A 15,333-nucleotide genomic window follows, 5' to 3' on the forward strand; every position below is an offset into this window, starting at 1 on the left:
GTAGGGCTTGAGTGATTCTTGTGTTTAGACTCGTACCTTGTTGTAGTTCCGTCCAGCCGACTCTTTGTTTCCAGGCCTCAGGGCCTGAAGCTGGGCGTCCAGAATGTCCAGCAGCTGCTCGATGAGTCGCACGGACGAGCTGACGTCTCCGGCCTGGATCCGACCCCGCGTGTGGTTCACCAGCTCTCCGGCAATGTTGGCAGCGTTCTCGCCGCTCTTTATCTGCACATGGAACGTGCACGTGTTACAAACAGTACGATGAGAACTAGAATGGCACTCGGCATACTTCAATCCACTAGATCCCCATTTTTATTTGGATCTGCAACAAATAGCACACACTCGTAAATACCAGTCCCGAAAATATGTTTGCTTTGTTTTTTTAACCAAGATCCATTAATTATCCTCTGAGAAATAAGCAATAATGCCTCTTTTTTCTAGCTTTTTAAATGTTGATGGGCTGCATGCGCCATTTGCTTGTAACAACACAACCAATCTCACCATGTTAAAGAAAGTGGCAAAAATCAATCTTGGATCAGCTCCCTCATCTAGTTTGCTGGTTACAGAAAATTCCAGGAAATCAGTTTGAGTTGTTTTTGCGTAGTTTCTGCTAAATAACTAACAAACAAACCATCACCTGCAGATGAAACCATTACCTAATAGTGGGAGGTAATGATGTAACTGATCCGCTTTGATGAGTTGAGTCCCATTCAAGGCTGCAGGAAAACTCGAACTGTTAAAAAAAGTGTGTACATTGTCTGTGCTGTAATCCTATCTCTCCAGACCCTCTCTGAAAAATGCACACTTATGATGGACCTTGTATGGACCAAATTGTATTTTTTTTAACTCTCCCTAAAACTGTTTTCACTTGCAAATCAGAACCCTAAGCAACCACTTTGCATTTGCTATTGATTTTTGCCAATAGGAGACTGGCATAATGGATTGTTATTATGATGTTACTTTCCCAATGTGATGATGCTTACCATTCCTCTACACTTTTATATTTTTTTGACTTTTTGACTTTTCTCCTGCGGAAATGTAGTCACAGCCGCATTTTAATTTCCATTTAGTGTAAATACACATTTATATGGATCTCTGAAATCGTATCACTGACAAAAGTATTGGTTTAGCAGAGTACTACAGTGTATATTATAACACAGATCATGATGTTTATTTACTGCAGAGGCATAACACAGTATGAGACTAAAATGGAGGAACTGAAGCATGAGGGGAGAGAGAACTTATAAGCTGTGACGCCTGAATCATAAAAAATAATTGAACTTAGGTGTAATTAATGTAAATCAGTGAAAAAAAGGAGAGTTAATTAAGTATTAAGAACAGATGCCTTGTAATGGTGAGCCAGTTGAAATGAGTCTGTATTTTAATCAGGCCAGCCTTGGAGATATGTTAATGTGTGTGTGTAGGTGGACAGGGAGGATGGCCGGGGCAGTGGGGCACGGGAAGGGGACGGACCAATGGCCAGGGGGTACGGCTGCAGGTCTCACCTTCTGGGCCACCTGGTTGACCCACGGGGAGGTGCAGTTACTCAGGTCAGGCCCCCGCGGATTCCACATGACCTGCTCCGCCAAGCACTGGAACGAAGCGATACCTGGAGAGGAGTGCAGGGAGCAGAAGCGTGGAGAAGGACGGGTGGGGGGAATAATGGAGAGATAATAAGTGTTAGGTGTCTGCAATTACAGAAGAAAATGAACAGTCGAGAGATGAGAACAAAGAAAAAAAAAAATTCAGCCAGGAAATAATGGAATCAAATGAATTTTAAAAATGCAATAGTCTTAGTGTTCGAAGATGAGAGGGGAGAAGGAGGGAGGAGACGGAGTAAAAAGTCGGAGAGAAAATGGGCCAGAAGTGGAAAAGGTTAAATAAATGGAGGTTAGGGCGGTGGGAAAGGAGGGGAAGGGCAAAGGAGGAAGACGATGGCACGGGCGGAAACAGGCTTTCATGTTGCAAAAGGAGGAACTTAAAAAAAGGAACATAAACACACATTACATTTACTCTGTGCACAACAAAGACATCAGGAATGATCCTTCGCTGTCAAACACAAACCCCTACAGGGAGGCACCTTCCACCAGCCCCTCTTCCAGCTCGGTTTCTCTGTTTAGTTAGGAGGGTTCAGAGAAAGGACACTGAGCAGGGATAAAGCGACAGAGGGGTCTATCCGCTACCGCTAACGCAAAACAAACCCGCGTGAAGTCACAAAGACGATTCAGAGAAAAGAGTAGAAACAAGACCACAGAGACAGGGGGAGAGAGCGATAGAAGCAGAAGAAAAACAAACTAAAAACACCTCACAGTTGTATGCGGATCAGAGCAGATCTGGCGTTGCATTTCATACCCAGTTTTTCTCTCTCTCTCTCTCTCTCTCTCTCTCTCTCTCCCACTGATCCCCCCCCCCTCCCACTTTTGTCTATACTCTCCTCCATCGACCACAGATTGGGTTTGAGAGCTCTGCCAAAATGTAGCAATTAAGCCAGCTGCTAATTTGATGTAACTGCCGTTCTCAGGGAGAGAACATACAGAACCATTGAAAGGCAGCGAAGAGGAAGATGCCGTCTTTTTTTTTCTTCCCCCGTGACTAAAGATTGCTTTTTGATGGCTGCAATGTTTAGAGGTATAGAAGCGAGCATGAAGGGAGGTGAACCCTGTGTTGTCTAGCCTTTCATTTCATTATTCGCCATTTTCAATCAGCTCTGTTTCTGTGGGAGATGAGCCTTTCATTCGAGGAGGATGGGCTTTCATCTGCGAGTCCACGGGGACTGTGCCTGCTGGTGGGACCAACGCAGGGACAGAGGAGGGGGGGGGGGGGGGGGGGAAAGGCACAAACATGCTGATCGCTTGGGTACATGCAGAGAGATGTACCACACACACAAACAGGGAGAGCACACGTGAAAAACATGCTTGTTTGTTTCATCGAGTGGAAAGAGTCCACACATGTTTTGGAACGTACACATGCAGCCGTCCTCACCTAGAGATCCTTTGGGACAAGGGCGGTCTACGGTTTCTCCTCGCTGTGTGGTGGGCCAGTCGACACCACGGACCCGCTTCGCCTCGCACACTTGGGGCTCCGGGCCCTGAGGAGGAGGCTGCGGCGGCCGGCGGGTGACAGGCACGGTGGCTGTGATTGGTCGAAGATCCGGGTGCTTGTTGATGGAGCCGATTGGGCGCGAGGTGGGCGCCACAGGGCGGGCGGTGGAGGGGCTGGCGCTGGAGGTGAACGGCCTGGCTGCAACAGTGGTGGACACTTGGGCGGTGGTCAAAGGCCCTGAAGTACCCCCAGAGCAATTCAGAGAGAAGAGGAGACTTGGTTAGAGTCAGAGGCTACGAATGAATGAGATGTTTGGAGAGTAATAAGAGGATGTAAGGGATTTGTTTCTTTGAGAGCTGCAAAGCCAAAAGCCAAAGAAGGCGGACAAGGGAGTTAAGGACACATGCATGTGGGTGTAAGACCTCTCTCACAAGTTGAGTTCAAAAGTTAGTCCAATATTAATTGGGGTGACAAAAACATTTTTTTTTTTTAGCTTCTCAAAGCCTGTTCTCCAGATAAAGGGGGAGACGCAGGGGAGGAGATGGAGAGAAAGCATCATCACAAGTCAGGCAGAAGTAAATAATTGATCAAATGTATGAGTGGAGTCACCATCGCTAACAACCAAACCTAATGCCAAGATAAAAGCAACACATCACAACTACGAAGACTGATCAAACGCGGAGTCTGTCTCTGCCTCGTCTCTCTCTCTCTCTCTCTCTCTCTCTCTGGGCAGAATCTGAGCTGCATACAGGCCTTTATGCGGCTCCGATATACAGTACATCCAAACCTCCCTCTTATATTGATGGACTGCCAAACTGCAGTGTGCTGTTCTCGTTTCATCCTCCCTCTTATCATTTCAGAGAGACTTTTTCATTATCCGTGACACGGTGAAGTTGATATGAAGTGCTACGGCAGTCAAACCTGAGAGGCTGCTCTTTACTGTAACTAAGGCTGGATGGTAATACAAGGATTTGGCATCGGAGCCATCCAAATGTCAGATATGACGCCGCCACAAACACTTTCTGTATTGGGCTGTTTGAAGTGAGTCCCTGGTCCAGAGAAAAGCATCATTATGTATTTCGACACAACGGATATAACAGAAACATTTGTTTGTAGCTAAACGACCACGGTCCAGATTCCCCTTCATAATTTCATGTTCTATGAATATAAAGTAACCCAAAAAAAGAAAAACAGAGTCATTGGAAGTACAACAGAACTTTCCCTTATGTGTAAATCTTTGATACATAATCTATGCTACATCATTTTCAGGAAGAAGACACTGGCGTCTGTAAAATACACAGAATATTTCTATTGATGTAGAATTCATACATACTATTTGTTGTAGTGTCTAAGGTAAGAGCGGATGGGTTGAGATTCAATTTTGTATCAACTATCAAACTGAGATTTACATCCTTTCAAAAGGATAATCTCAATTGGGGGTCAACTGTGATGGCGGTTTCAGGAATAAATCAATGATAAAATAATATGTTAATACAAACTTGTCTGACGTTAAAGAATGGATAATGGATTTCTCTGAGTTGAACATTGTTGGAAGCATTTTGGATAATGTAAGTACACAAGTCAAAGAAATATATAAAATGTGTCTATTATTTTTTATAAATATCAATGAACAATTGTTAAATATCACATATTTAAACATGTCGGGGGACTCCAGCTTGACCTTAGCTAACACTTTAGCCTACAACCCAAAAAGGAATTGTGGGGTGTATTGTATTTCTGCACAAATTTCCAAATGCAATACATCTAAGAGTTGTAGATTTAAACCACAGAAGTTACTCCTGTGAACGCACTGAGTTTGTGTGCCGGCTGCAGTACCACTCCTTACCTACGGTGGGGTCTGGGGGTCCAAACTCCAGAGGGTAGCGCAGCACGTGGTAGTTGTTCCAGACGTACAGCTGGTTGTCCCGCGGGTTGTAGTCCACGGAGGAGACGTACTGGTAGGGGTTGGGGAAGGCGATGTTGACGGGCTCTTCGCGGCCGTGGTTGGTGTTGTAGGCGTACAACACCAGGTCGCCGCCCGCCTCACTGTCATCGTCCTGGTAAACCGACCGCACCGCGTACAGCACGCCGCAAGCCATGAAGGCGTTGGACGCCATCCTTTTGTCGAAGCTGGTCTCCCACGTGCCTTCGAAGCGCAGGGTGTAAGGGTTCACCTGGTGAGGAAGAGGAGATCTGAAGTCAGCCGAGGCTTAAAGTACAAATGATTACACTGGGAGGGTTTTGGGGGAATTTCGCTTTTTTGTTATCTTTGCAAAGGATGTTATGTTTTCTTCTGCATGTGTTTATTATTTCACAGGATTATGCAAAAACTACAGGATGGATTACCACTAAACTTGGTGGAAGCATGTGGTATAGCTCAGGAAAGAATCCATTACATTTTGATGTGGGACCGGATCAGAATTTTTTTAACTTTTGGTGTTTTTCAACATTTTCGGTTTGCCATTCTACTTAGTTTAGTAGATTTCTTCAAGTAATTAAAACTTATATTTAGATTTGATTTATTGAACTTCTTTCATTTCCAGTTCTTTATAGTGTGAAGCTGACTATAAGCTTAACGTTTACAAAAAAAGATGAATTTAAGGATGGACAAAACTATACCTTCAAATTCAGCATCTATAAAGTCTCTAATATCATTATTCAGAAAAAGAACTGACTCTGCAAACTATTTCTCCTGCTGCTCATGTTTACAGGAGCTTACAGCAGCACAGATTTATAAGCACTTGTAAAAACATTTAAAAAGTAATTAAACCGTCAGCTTCGGAGAAGAGACTTTTTTTTTCTCACTGTAGTTACGCGATGTTGCATCTGTGTAATATACCTCCGAACTGTACGTTGAGGCATAACGGACCTCCAGATGTCTGCCGCTCTCCGAGTAAATAGGAAAAATAATAAAGCTCCCCAGAAACCAAACAATTCCGTAATGATGAAAGTGATCACTTTCTTGTTTATTACTTTGTCGCTCCGTTATGCTACAGTCTCATCGCTCATGCAGGGTTTTGATATTTTAGATGGATAGTTTCACTCGTGCAGTTTGAAAAACAATTTCCCTGTAAGGTCAAAGATAGCGATAATAAATGTGATGCGTCTCCGGGAAGAAGACATTAATTCAAACTCTGTTTAAATGGGAACGTGGATGCAGTTTTGTTTTGTTGAGAAACAAAGAACCATAATATAATTATTCACATTTGGAGATTGTGTGAGGAAGTACAGTGACCTGAGATCCAAGATTAAAACAATGTGCATATGTAGAAGAAGGCAACCTTACAGAAAAAAAATGGCTCCATCTCATTTAAAAAAACAAATCAAATATTTTCCTCACTAGAGAGGATTGTGTTTTTATTATTATGGGATTTGAAATAGGGCCTAAAATTCGATTTCTATGCAAACCCATTTTTTTCTGGTCAACGATCTGTGTATCTCATTTGAAGGTGCCCTTATGTGACCTGAACAGTAAGTCTTTCCTGAGTGACATATGACCTCTCATCTGGCAAGTTAGATGAGATTGTGTCTTAATCCACTCCTGCATTTATAATCCACATCTCATCCCCCGTCTGTGCAGCGCTGCTCGCCCACCTGGCTGACCACAAGTCGTCCGTTGTTGGACTCCGTGGCGTAGATCACCCACAGGCCATTCTCATCCACTGCCAGGTCGATGTCCGACTTCCCTCCCCAGCGGTAGGGGGACGTGTCATGGTAGTTGGCGTTTGTGATGATGGCCTCGCCGCTCTTGATGCGCGTCCGTAAGTCATACTTGACTATGTTTCGGGTGCGCTCCTTGTTGTAAAATACCGCCCCATCGTACACCACAAACCCTGTGCCGTCAACTCTGTTGGGCAACCTGTTGACAGAGAATCACATGAGTGGTCCAGAAATCCTAGAATACAAGTCAATTTATTTACTCTGCACGACTCAATCCTACGAGACGAGCTCACGGTGAGGGAGCCGACACCACAGAGGAACCATTCTGTTATCACCATCCGTATCCAGCTCAAAAGACAATAAATCAATACAGAAGCAGATGCTATTTGATCATCCGGGACAGTGGGAGGCGCCCTCACTTGTAGGTGGTGGTGGCTCGGTTCTGTTTGAAGTCTTCCCAGGAGGCATACTCGTACAGCATGTCGGTGCGATAGGGGGTCCAGGGCATGACGTACAGACGGTCCCCAGACTGCAGCGGGTCCTTGCACCACGCCCCTGCCTGGTGCTCTGCCTCCTGCAGGGAGCTGGCGGCCTGCACCCGCAGCAGCGTCCCCGGGCACACAAAGACTGGAGCAGAGGAGGGGTGTTGGAGCAGAGAGGAGGAGAAGGGGGGGGGGGGACAAGGGAAGATATAGAAAATCAAAACAAAGCATTGTAAAGATGAAACATATCATGGGAACGGCAGGGGAGGGAGGAAAAAGAAATAGGGAAAGGCCAAAGACCATGGGAGACAGAACAGGAGAGGGACGAGGAGGGGACAGAGAGAAGATGTGAGTTGAGAATTGAAAAGGGAACAAAGAGTAGGGAAAGAATTGGACAGGGGGGAGGGGGGGGGGAGTGAAGTGAGGCACATTATCAGATTTAAAGTGGAGGAACATATAAAAGCTCATTTGTAGAACATCGGCATTGTGGTCGTAAAGCGTCTGGATATGATAAATGGGAGATTTTTGGCTGCCGCCACGGCTTAAATGTGGTCTCTAATCTGATTCATCTTGGCCTACTTTTTATTTGATTGTGCAGTTTTTATTTCAAAGGCCTCTGCCTCTCTGCTATGCTGCTGGGTGGTTAAACAGTAATTGTGGAGCTTGTTTTATTAGGACTCAAATTTGGCTCTCAGTCAAGAGTGATGCCTCCAAGAAAATAAAGCATCCTGGGGTAAAGATGTGAGGTCGGCCAGGCGTCCACCGCAAGTCACTAGGCTCCATACACCCACACTCATACAGCCAACACAGACAAACAACAACAGTGAGACAGAGATAAAGACACCTCACACACACTGCAGTATCCAAGCACCCCCACACACTGGATGTCTGCGTTAGGCAGGTGGAGGTCATCCACTGGGGACGAGTGTAAATTGGCTGTTTGACGCTGTGTGTCCCTGCCTGAGTGCCGTGGGACTACTGGGCATGCCAGGTGATCTATGAGGAGGGCTGCTGGCATCCTCGCCACTCTGACATCACAGGGGTACCCGGCAACGGAGAGCAAGAGAGAGAAAGAGAGAGAGAGAGAGGGAGTTGGAGGCACTACAGAATAAAAACAGCTGAGGAGTCCCCACGTCTGCGCTGCCAGTTTCTTTATGTGGCTCTCTGGTGTGGGGTTGGGACAGAACCAGGCACCTGCTGGTCACCTCATGAATGAACGCATCTCTGAACTAATTGGACGCTGCATGGGCCTTTGGACACAGATGACATACAACACACACGGATGCGCCGACAGACACACACACGCAGCGAACAAGGACACGCATGCACACGCCAACATGCGTAATACATACACTGGCACACTGCGACTGTTAGAGTGATGGATCAGTCTAGGCTCAAACTGTCTTGAATATTGCATGGAGTCTGGGGCGGGAGGAGAATCCGAATAGAGAGATGGCGGAGTTACAGTTTCTTGAGGATTTTTGAAAATCCAGCTTCCTCTTATTGCTCCTGTTCTTGATAGTGGCAGGTGATCACTAGCGCCAGGCCACTCAGGAATTAGGCTGTTCTTTCTGCGGGACAGCCAAATAGGAATCTAGTCATGCTCAGGCATAAAGAAACACACTGGATACAGACTCCTCACGGGGAGGAGGCTTGTCAGGCTCCATTGTTGAACCGAAATGCTTCCTCGAAAGCAGGGACGCCTGAGGTGTTTGCTTTGCAAATACGAACGTGGGTGACTGAAACATGCAGAACTATGTTCAGAGCGATGGTTAAATGCAGCATTTTCATACAGCCGAACAACTTCTAGACCAACAACGTGCCAATTCTCCATCTCACCGCAATCACATGACATCTCTATCAATCCAGACGCAGCATGAGCGCATCGCAAACAAACGGAGGTTTTGCTCCAAAATATTTGAAGTAAAAGGCCGTAACGGGCGAGGTATTATTAGAGCAGAAAAGCTACGGAGCGGGGAAAAATAAAAACAACCGATAGAAGTAGGACACCGCCTCAAAAGTACAATGCTACTGTAAATAGAGAAGTAAACAGCATGCAGAAAGCCATGCAGCGTCCCTGACCCGTGAACAAAGCCAGGAACACTCTGCCTCAAGGTAGAATAAAGGACAAAGGAACACAAACATGCGAGCCCCTTCTCTCCGGTTGGGATGACCGAGACTAGAAAAGTATATTTACTCCTTTGACACTCAATGTATTGTCATTCACAACTGAAGGATATCGCTAAATTACTCAGAACACGCTAGCTTCCAACCCATCTTTATTTTAAATCAGTACAATAGCAGACATGTAATGCATTTTTGTCACTTATCCTCCCAAAATATTATCAATAATATAGAAATTATATTATAAAGCAACAGCTTTTACTGAAGGGCAAATCAGAACTTGTGAACTAGAGGTATGGCTCATTGGAGTGGAGGTGATTTCCCATAAAGAGGGTTATTGAAGGAAAGCTATATTATATAAGTGTTGGTTAAGTATATGTAATACATATAAGTGTTATGTCAAGGTGATATATTGCAGGGATTTATATAGCTGATATACGACGGGTTATACTGTTGAATTCAAAGTATGCAGACATGGCATGAATCAGCTCGTCTCTATTCACTTGTATTTGTACGAAGCCTATATGACTTTTGACCTATTAAACAGAAGAGAGCACATCCTCACCTTGGTTAATACAGCTTTAGTGATTCATGATTCAATACTGTATGAACATTTTATTAGCAGTTCTAATATTGGATAACAGCTTTAACTGTGATTAATATTAACTTGGACTTCCATGACATTCATAATGATCGTGCACTAATTAAAGGTTGCAGTAAGACGATGATATAAGAGCATTTGGAGGCGGAGGCGGATCTCCTTAAATCCAAACTGACCACAACATAAGGGTACGAGACAGAGCATGCACTACAACCTATCATTACTCCGAAACAGTTGTCGTCTGCAATACAATTTTCTCTCCACACACCGTGCCCTCCACAGTGTCCGTCCCAAAATACTGCGATTCTGTTCATTATTGAGCCCGACCTTGCAGGCCTGTCCTAAATTGGTTGCAGTCTGTACTCTATTGGCCTCATCATCGAAATGAAACTGCAGCGCGCCGTGGACTAACGGTCTGTCATCCTCCGCCATGCTCCTCTGTTCCCTCCTCTCCCATGTGAACCCTGTCGACAGCAGATCAGCGAGCCTTGGTTTATTCTATTGAACTGGTCGCTGGGTGGGCCCGGTGTCAAAGGGGCTCATCAAAGGCCTCAAGGCTGCACACACAGGCCGTGAGGACACACACACACACACACTCACACACACGCCAAACCGAAACAGTGGCCATGCTTCACGCCCTGCAAACCCTGCCTAGGGGGCTTCATTAACTCTGACCTGCGCTCCCCAGTCGTCCCGACTGCCTTCCTGTTTACCAGCGTCTCTCTGCCTTTTCGTTCGCTCGGCCTCCCTCTCTCTCTCTCCCTCTAACTGTGAGGGGTGATTGTAGCAGCGGGGAGCCAGAGCAGCCAAACCCTATAGCGGTGGAGTCTGTATGGTACAATAGGCTATTATGACCACAGTATGAATGAGGTATTAGGAATTAGGCATTAAGCATTAGGCGTAAATCTTGAGATTAGGCATTATCCAAGTCTGGCAAGAGCAGGTTAGCTGGAGTAAGAGCCATCTGGGATTATGTCAGATTGTTAGATTAATAGATTAATTCCTATTTGGGCGCGGATGGAAATCTTGTAGTCATGATCATCCGAGTGAAGTCACTAAGCAGCACAGACACTTCTTTACCCTACAAACTAGCCAGATGGCTAATGAAATTTACCTTATCTGGGATTAAAACCCAGGCTGTAGCTATCATACTCCAGCATGCCAATTACTGCCACACATACGAGGAAATACGGCTGTAATAATTGGCTATTTATCTCCGTAATCCCTTTTCTCAGCACAGGTCAGCTGCTACTTGTCAATACGAGGCTGCGGTACAAAATGATGAAAGTGCCAGAACTTTCCCAGAATTGACAGTGAATATCTTCCATAAGTGTCGAGCAGCAATTTGAGATCGACTGGTAACGCAATTAAAAGTGAGCGCTGACAGCTTTAGGCTAAATTTAGACCTTTTCATTTCGGTTGCCTCCTATAATCCATGGTGTTCTCATGTTTGATGTGACAGCATCCTGGTGACAGTTAATGTTCGACTTTGATGATCTAAATACCCCCTGCCAAACCTTGGCAGCTGTTTCTAAAGTGCTGTCTTTGTGTTGTTTGTGTTGTGTCTTTTTTTTTTTATTCTTCTTAACTACAGGGATCTGAGAGCTCTGCTGGCCCAAGTCATTGCCCAGTCCGCAGTCATGGCCTGTTCACAGGACTGACTGCTGAGAGCCTGCTGCTCTAATTGAATCCCACACCTGTTACTGGCAGGTGCAGCATGCAGGCAGCAGGGGGCAGAAAGGAGCATGACATGGTACTTCCACGAACATGCTGGACAGTTAATGGCCTTTAAGTGTTCAATGAGTCTCTTGATGGAATGCTGATGTGCATTCATAAGCCCATTTGTGTGTCTTGCATGTGTGCGTATTTGTATTTGTGTGTGTGTGTGTGTGTTTGTGTGCAGCTCAGAGAGTAAGAGAGGCAGAAATAGAGAAGAAAGCGTGGAGGAGGATGTGAGCGGGCTCTATGTGCAAACAAGAAGAGAGAGAGGAGCGGAGTCAGAGCAAATAGGTTATTTCCTGTGAAATGAGAATTAGGAGTGAGTTAATCTGCTGAGGAGGGACATATAGTGACAGAGAGACGAAGAGAGAAAGACGGAGGGAGAAGGGAGGGGCTCCCATTGTGTTTCCGTTTCCTTTTAGACTACGAGGGGGTCAAGTCCTGGGAGTAAAAAAATACAATACAGTACAATGAGCTGTGCACAGACATATACATACAAACATACACCCTTGGGATACACACAAGCGCTCAGACAATGCACACAGACTGTCCAGACAGTGGAAGAGGCAGGTGTCAAGCCGGCGCCTTTATCAACCCAAACATTCACCCCAGAGAAAACCCTTCACTGAGGCCAAAAGCAAAGTCCTATCTGCCTCGGAGTGAAGCTGACATTGAGTGACAGGAAAGTTTGTCGGGACATGGCTGCAGAGGGGGGGCTGCCGATACAATAGATGGCAGGGGGTCATACCATGCACTGACTGTCTTAGCTTAGCCTGCCACCACCCTGCCTCCTCCCATCTCCTCCCAGTTGCCGTCTCTCCATCACGGCCCTGAAACCAGCTCCTGTGTTTTATATTCATGACCACCTGCTTTGCTCACCTCTCTGTGCCTTGGCTCTAAAAATGCAATGACTTCTGCCTGTACAGTCAATCCCCGCCACTTTCCTCTATCCTCCCCGAGCCACTGAATAGGGCGTCTATCTGCGCCGCCTCGGTCACATGACTGTGCTGGTGTGTGGTGGGTCATTCCTAATGAGGCGATGCTGCCTGACTCATCGTCTCTATAGCGACGGATCTCTCTCTCTGCCCCCCCCATTAGTGGCCATTCTTTGTGTTTTCCTGTCACACGATGCAGCGGCTTCTCGCTCCTTCTTTCTCACTTTCCCAAATCACAGGTGGAGAGCAGTTTGTGTGAGTAATGGTTTTGTCCTTGCACCGTGCCCTCCTTTAAAAACACCAGGAACCTGCACACTGGTCTACTGCTGCTTCCCTTTCTTGCCTCTTTCCCTTCACATGCAAACAGACTGGGGGTGAGAAAGACGTGGCGGACACTCAGTCAGCAGTGATAAAGGAGCTATTGTGATGATGTGGGTTTTCTACTCCCCTCGACTGTCAACGAAAAAGGGTGAGAATAGAAACTGAGAGTCATGGGGAGGAGGAGAGGTGGCTAACGCTGAGATGGTCTTAAAATAGCCCTGACAGTAGGTAGGTAGGTAGGCTGACAGTGTTGGACATTCATTGCACAGGATCTGAACATTTTGACTTTCATCACCGCATGATGCACTTAATCCCAATCTGTCAATCAGCTGATCAATCAGAGAGGACTCATTTGATGGTCAAAGCACAAGTCTGAAGCGTTAACCATTAACAGAGAGTGAAGTGTGTTTAAGAGCGGTGAAGGGATGGATCACAGTGGATAAGGGCAGAGGTGCAGACACAGGTAAGGGGTGCTCATTTTAGTTTTAGTGGGAGGAGGAGTAGTAAATAAGTATAACCAGTTGGGTGAGGCAGGAGGAGGGAGGATGAGGAGGAGGGTTTCGTTTTTTTCATTCCTATTCCACCGCAAGCGGGGAGAGCGAACTAAAATGGCTGCTTGCGGTGGCAGAAAAACGTGACACAATGATCGATGTTAAGGAAACGCCATGGACATGACAACAGACAAGGAGGCCCATAAACCAATTTGATGGCAACCTCCATAAGAGTGAAGTCCTCCAATGTATGGATCCAGCCAAGGGGCTGGACGGGGAAATGGCCGAGGTTGAGACTGATGGGAGTCGGAGGGGGTTGGAGGAGGGCGCGGACCTGAGAGGGGGAGTTAAGGCTCATTGGGAAGCTAGCATTAATAGCTATGGCTCCCAGCTTGACCTTTGAAATGGGTCAGGTCCGTCTCTGCTCTTTAAGAAACTCGTGATTGAGGTGCCAGGCCACGCTGATTGGCGCTCTTATGGAGTGCTTGTGGCGGGGCCCTGCTACATCAGAGAGGTCATTACAAGGAGCCGGGGCACCTATCCTCTCCTCCCCCTCCGCAGCCTCACCAACCACATGAGGGACTGGGGAGGGACTGTTGTGCACAGGTATTGGGGGGGGGGGGGGGGGGGGGGGGGGGGTCGACAAATTGAAAGAGAGGACAGAGAGCAGAATAAAGGATGCTCAAAAAGAGCCTGCGGCTGCTTGTGATGGCCAGTTGTGATCTGAGAGATAAACCAATCAGAGAGGCAAGAGGAAGAGTAGAAGAGAAAAGGAGGATGAGTAACAGAAAGCAGAGATAGGTAAGGGGACAGCTAGAGTTAAATGAAAGTGTGATTCATTGAAAAAGAGAATGAGAGGAGGACACCGAAGCACCTGGAAATGGGATTCTGTAAAAATGATCCGAGAGCAACTTTGGCCAGTTACTTTTGTTATATCTCGACACAGTGCTTCTGCTTTGAGGACACAGCAACAAGAAAGTCTGAATCAGTCCCGAGTGGAGGAGATACAAGATGGAGAGAAGGAGCAGCTGAGTGATGTAAAGAGAGATAGATGAAGGATTTGGTTTTTGTTAGATCTTGGGAGACAAATAAATCGCATTTAAAAAAATGAGTGGAACAACTCTGAAGGGATGTAAAGGGGAGATGTAATTGTTAGGTGTGTGAGGCAACGGTGTGGAGAAGATGGGGTTTTGAAATGATGGAGAAAAAAATAAAATAATTGCTATCCATGAGATGATATGGTGTCTGTGCTTTTGGGCTGAGATGTGCTACTTCACACGGGAAAGAATGATGTTAATTTCTCGTTTATCTCTCATAGATACTTGACTGACCTCCCATGATGCCTTTTTGTGTGTCTGTGCAAGTGTTTGCATGTGTGTGTGTGTATGCGTGCGTGCAGGTCAGGCTGGTGTCATCAGAACCAAGGAGGAGATCTAGAAGGATTTTAGAGGTTTTGGTTATAAGTCATAGAGAGATAGAAAGATAAGGGCAGAGTAGGGCGATTAGAGAACGAGAAAGAAAAGGGAGGGATATCAACATCAAACATGACCACTACACAAGGTGCTGGGTTAGGAGGGGATATGGGGGGAGGAAGGGAGACAAGGGAGGAGGAGGAGGAGAAGGAGGAGGAAGGGGCGAGCTGTGGTTGTTATGTTCATTGTGGTCTTTACCTTTTTGATCCACTTCTATTCAAGCATCGGAAAAAGGAGAAAGAAGGAGACAGAAAGAGAAAAGAGAAAGACAGTAAGGAAGAGAGTGAGAGCGAGAGCAAGAGAGGGAAAGTAAAGGGAATGAAAGAAAAACAGGTGCAGGAAAAAAGAGAAAATTGAGATTAAATAAAACGCTGTCCTTTCTCTTTCTCTCGTTTTTTTTTTTTTTTTGTTAAAGCAAGTTATCTGGTCTGTGTTATGGTTGGCTACTCAGAGAAAGGATGGCTCAGATGGAAAATGAGGAGGGGAAAA

General features: G+C 46.0%; 1 protein-coding gene across 1 annotated transcript in view; it reads right to left on the reverse strand.

Annotated features, from left to right (window-relative positions):
* adgrl1a (adhesion G protein-coupled receptor L1a) overlaps window positions 1-15,333 on the reverse strand; it is a 90,438-nt gene that overhangs the window by 14,489 nt on the left and 60,616 nt on the right. Inside the window, exons 5-10 of the mRNA XM_062408713.1 lie at window positions 7,119-7,326; window positions 6,634-6,898; window positions 4,886-5,213; window positions 2,980-3,276; window positions 1,503-1,606; window positions 37-222 (exon numbers count right to left, since the gene is read on the reverse strand). Of these exons, the coding sequence (XP_062264697.1) occupies window positions 37-222; window positions 1,503-1,606; window positions 2,980-3,276; window positions 4,886-5,213; window positions 6,634-6,898; window positions 7,119-7,326 (1,388 nt within the window). The remainder of the gene's footprint in view (window positions 1-36; window positions 223-1,502; window positions 1,607-2,979; window positions 3,277-4,885; window positions 5,214-6,633; window positions 6,899-7,118; window positions 7,327-15,333) is intronic.

This window comes from Platichthys flesus, chromosome 16, assembly GCF_949316205.1.
Source record: "Platichthys flesus chromosome 16, fPlaFle2.1, whole genome shotgun sequence".
NCBI classification, from domain to species: Eukaryota; Metazoa; Chordata; class Actinopteri; order Pleuronectiformes; family Pleuronectidae; genus Platichthys; species Platichthys flesus.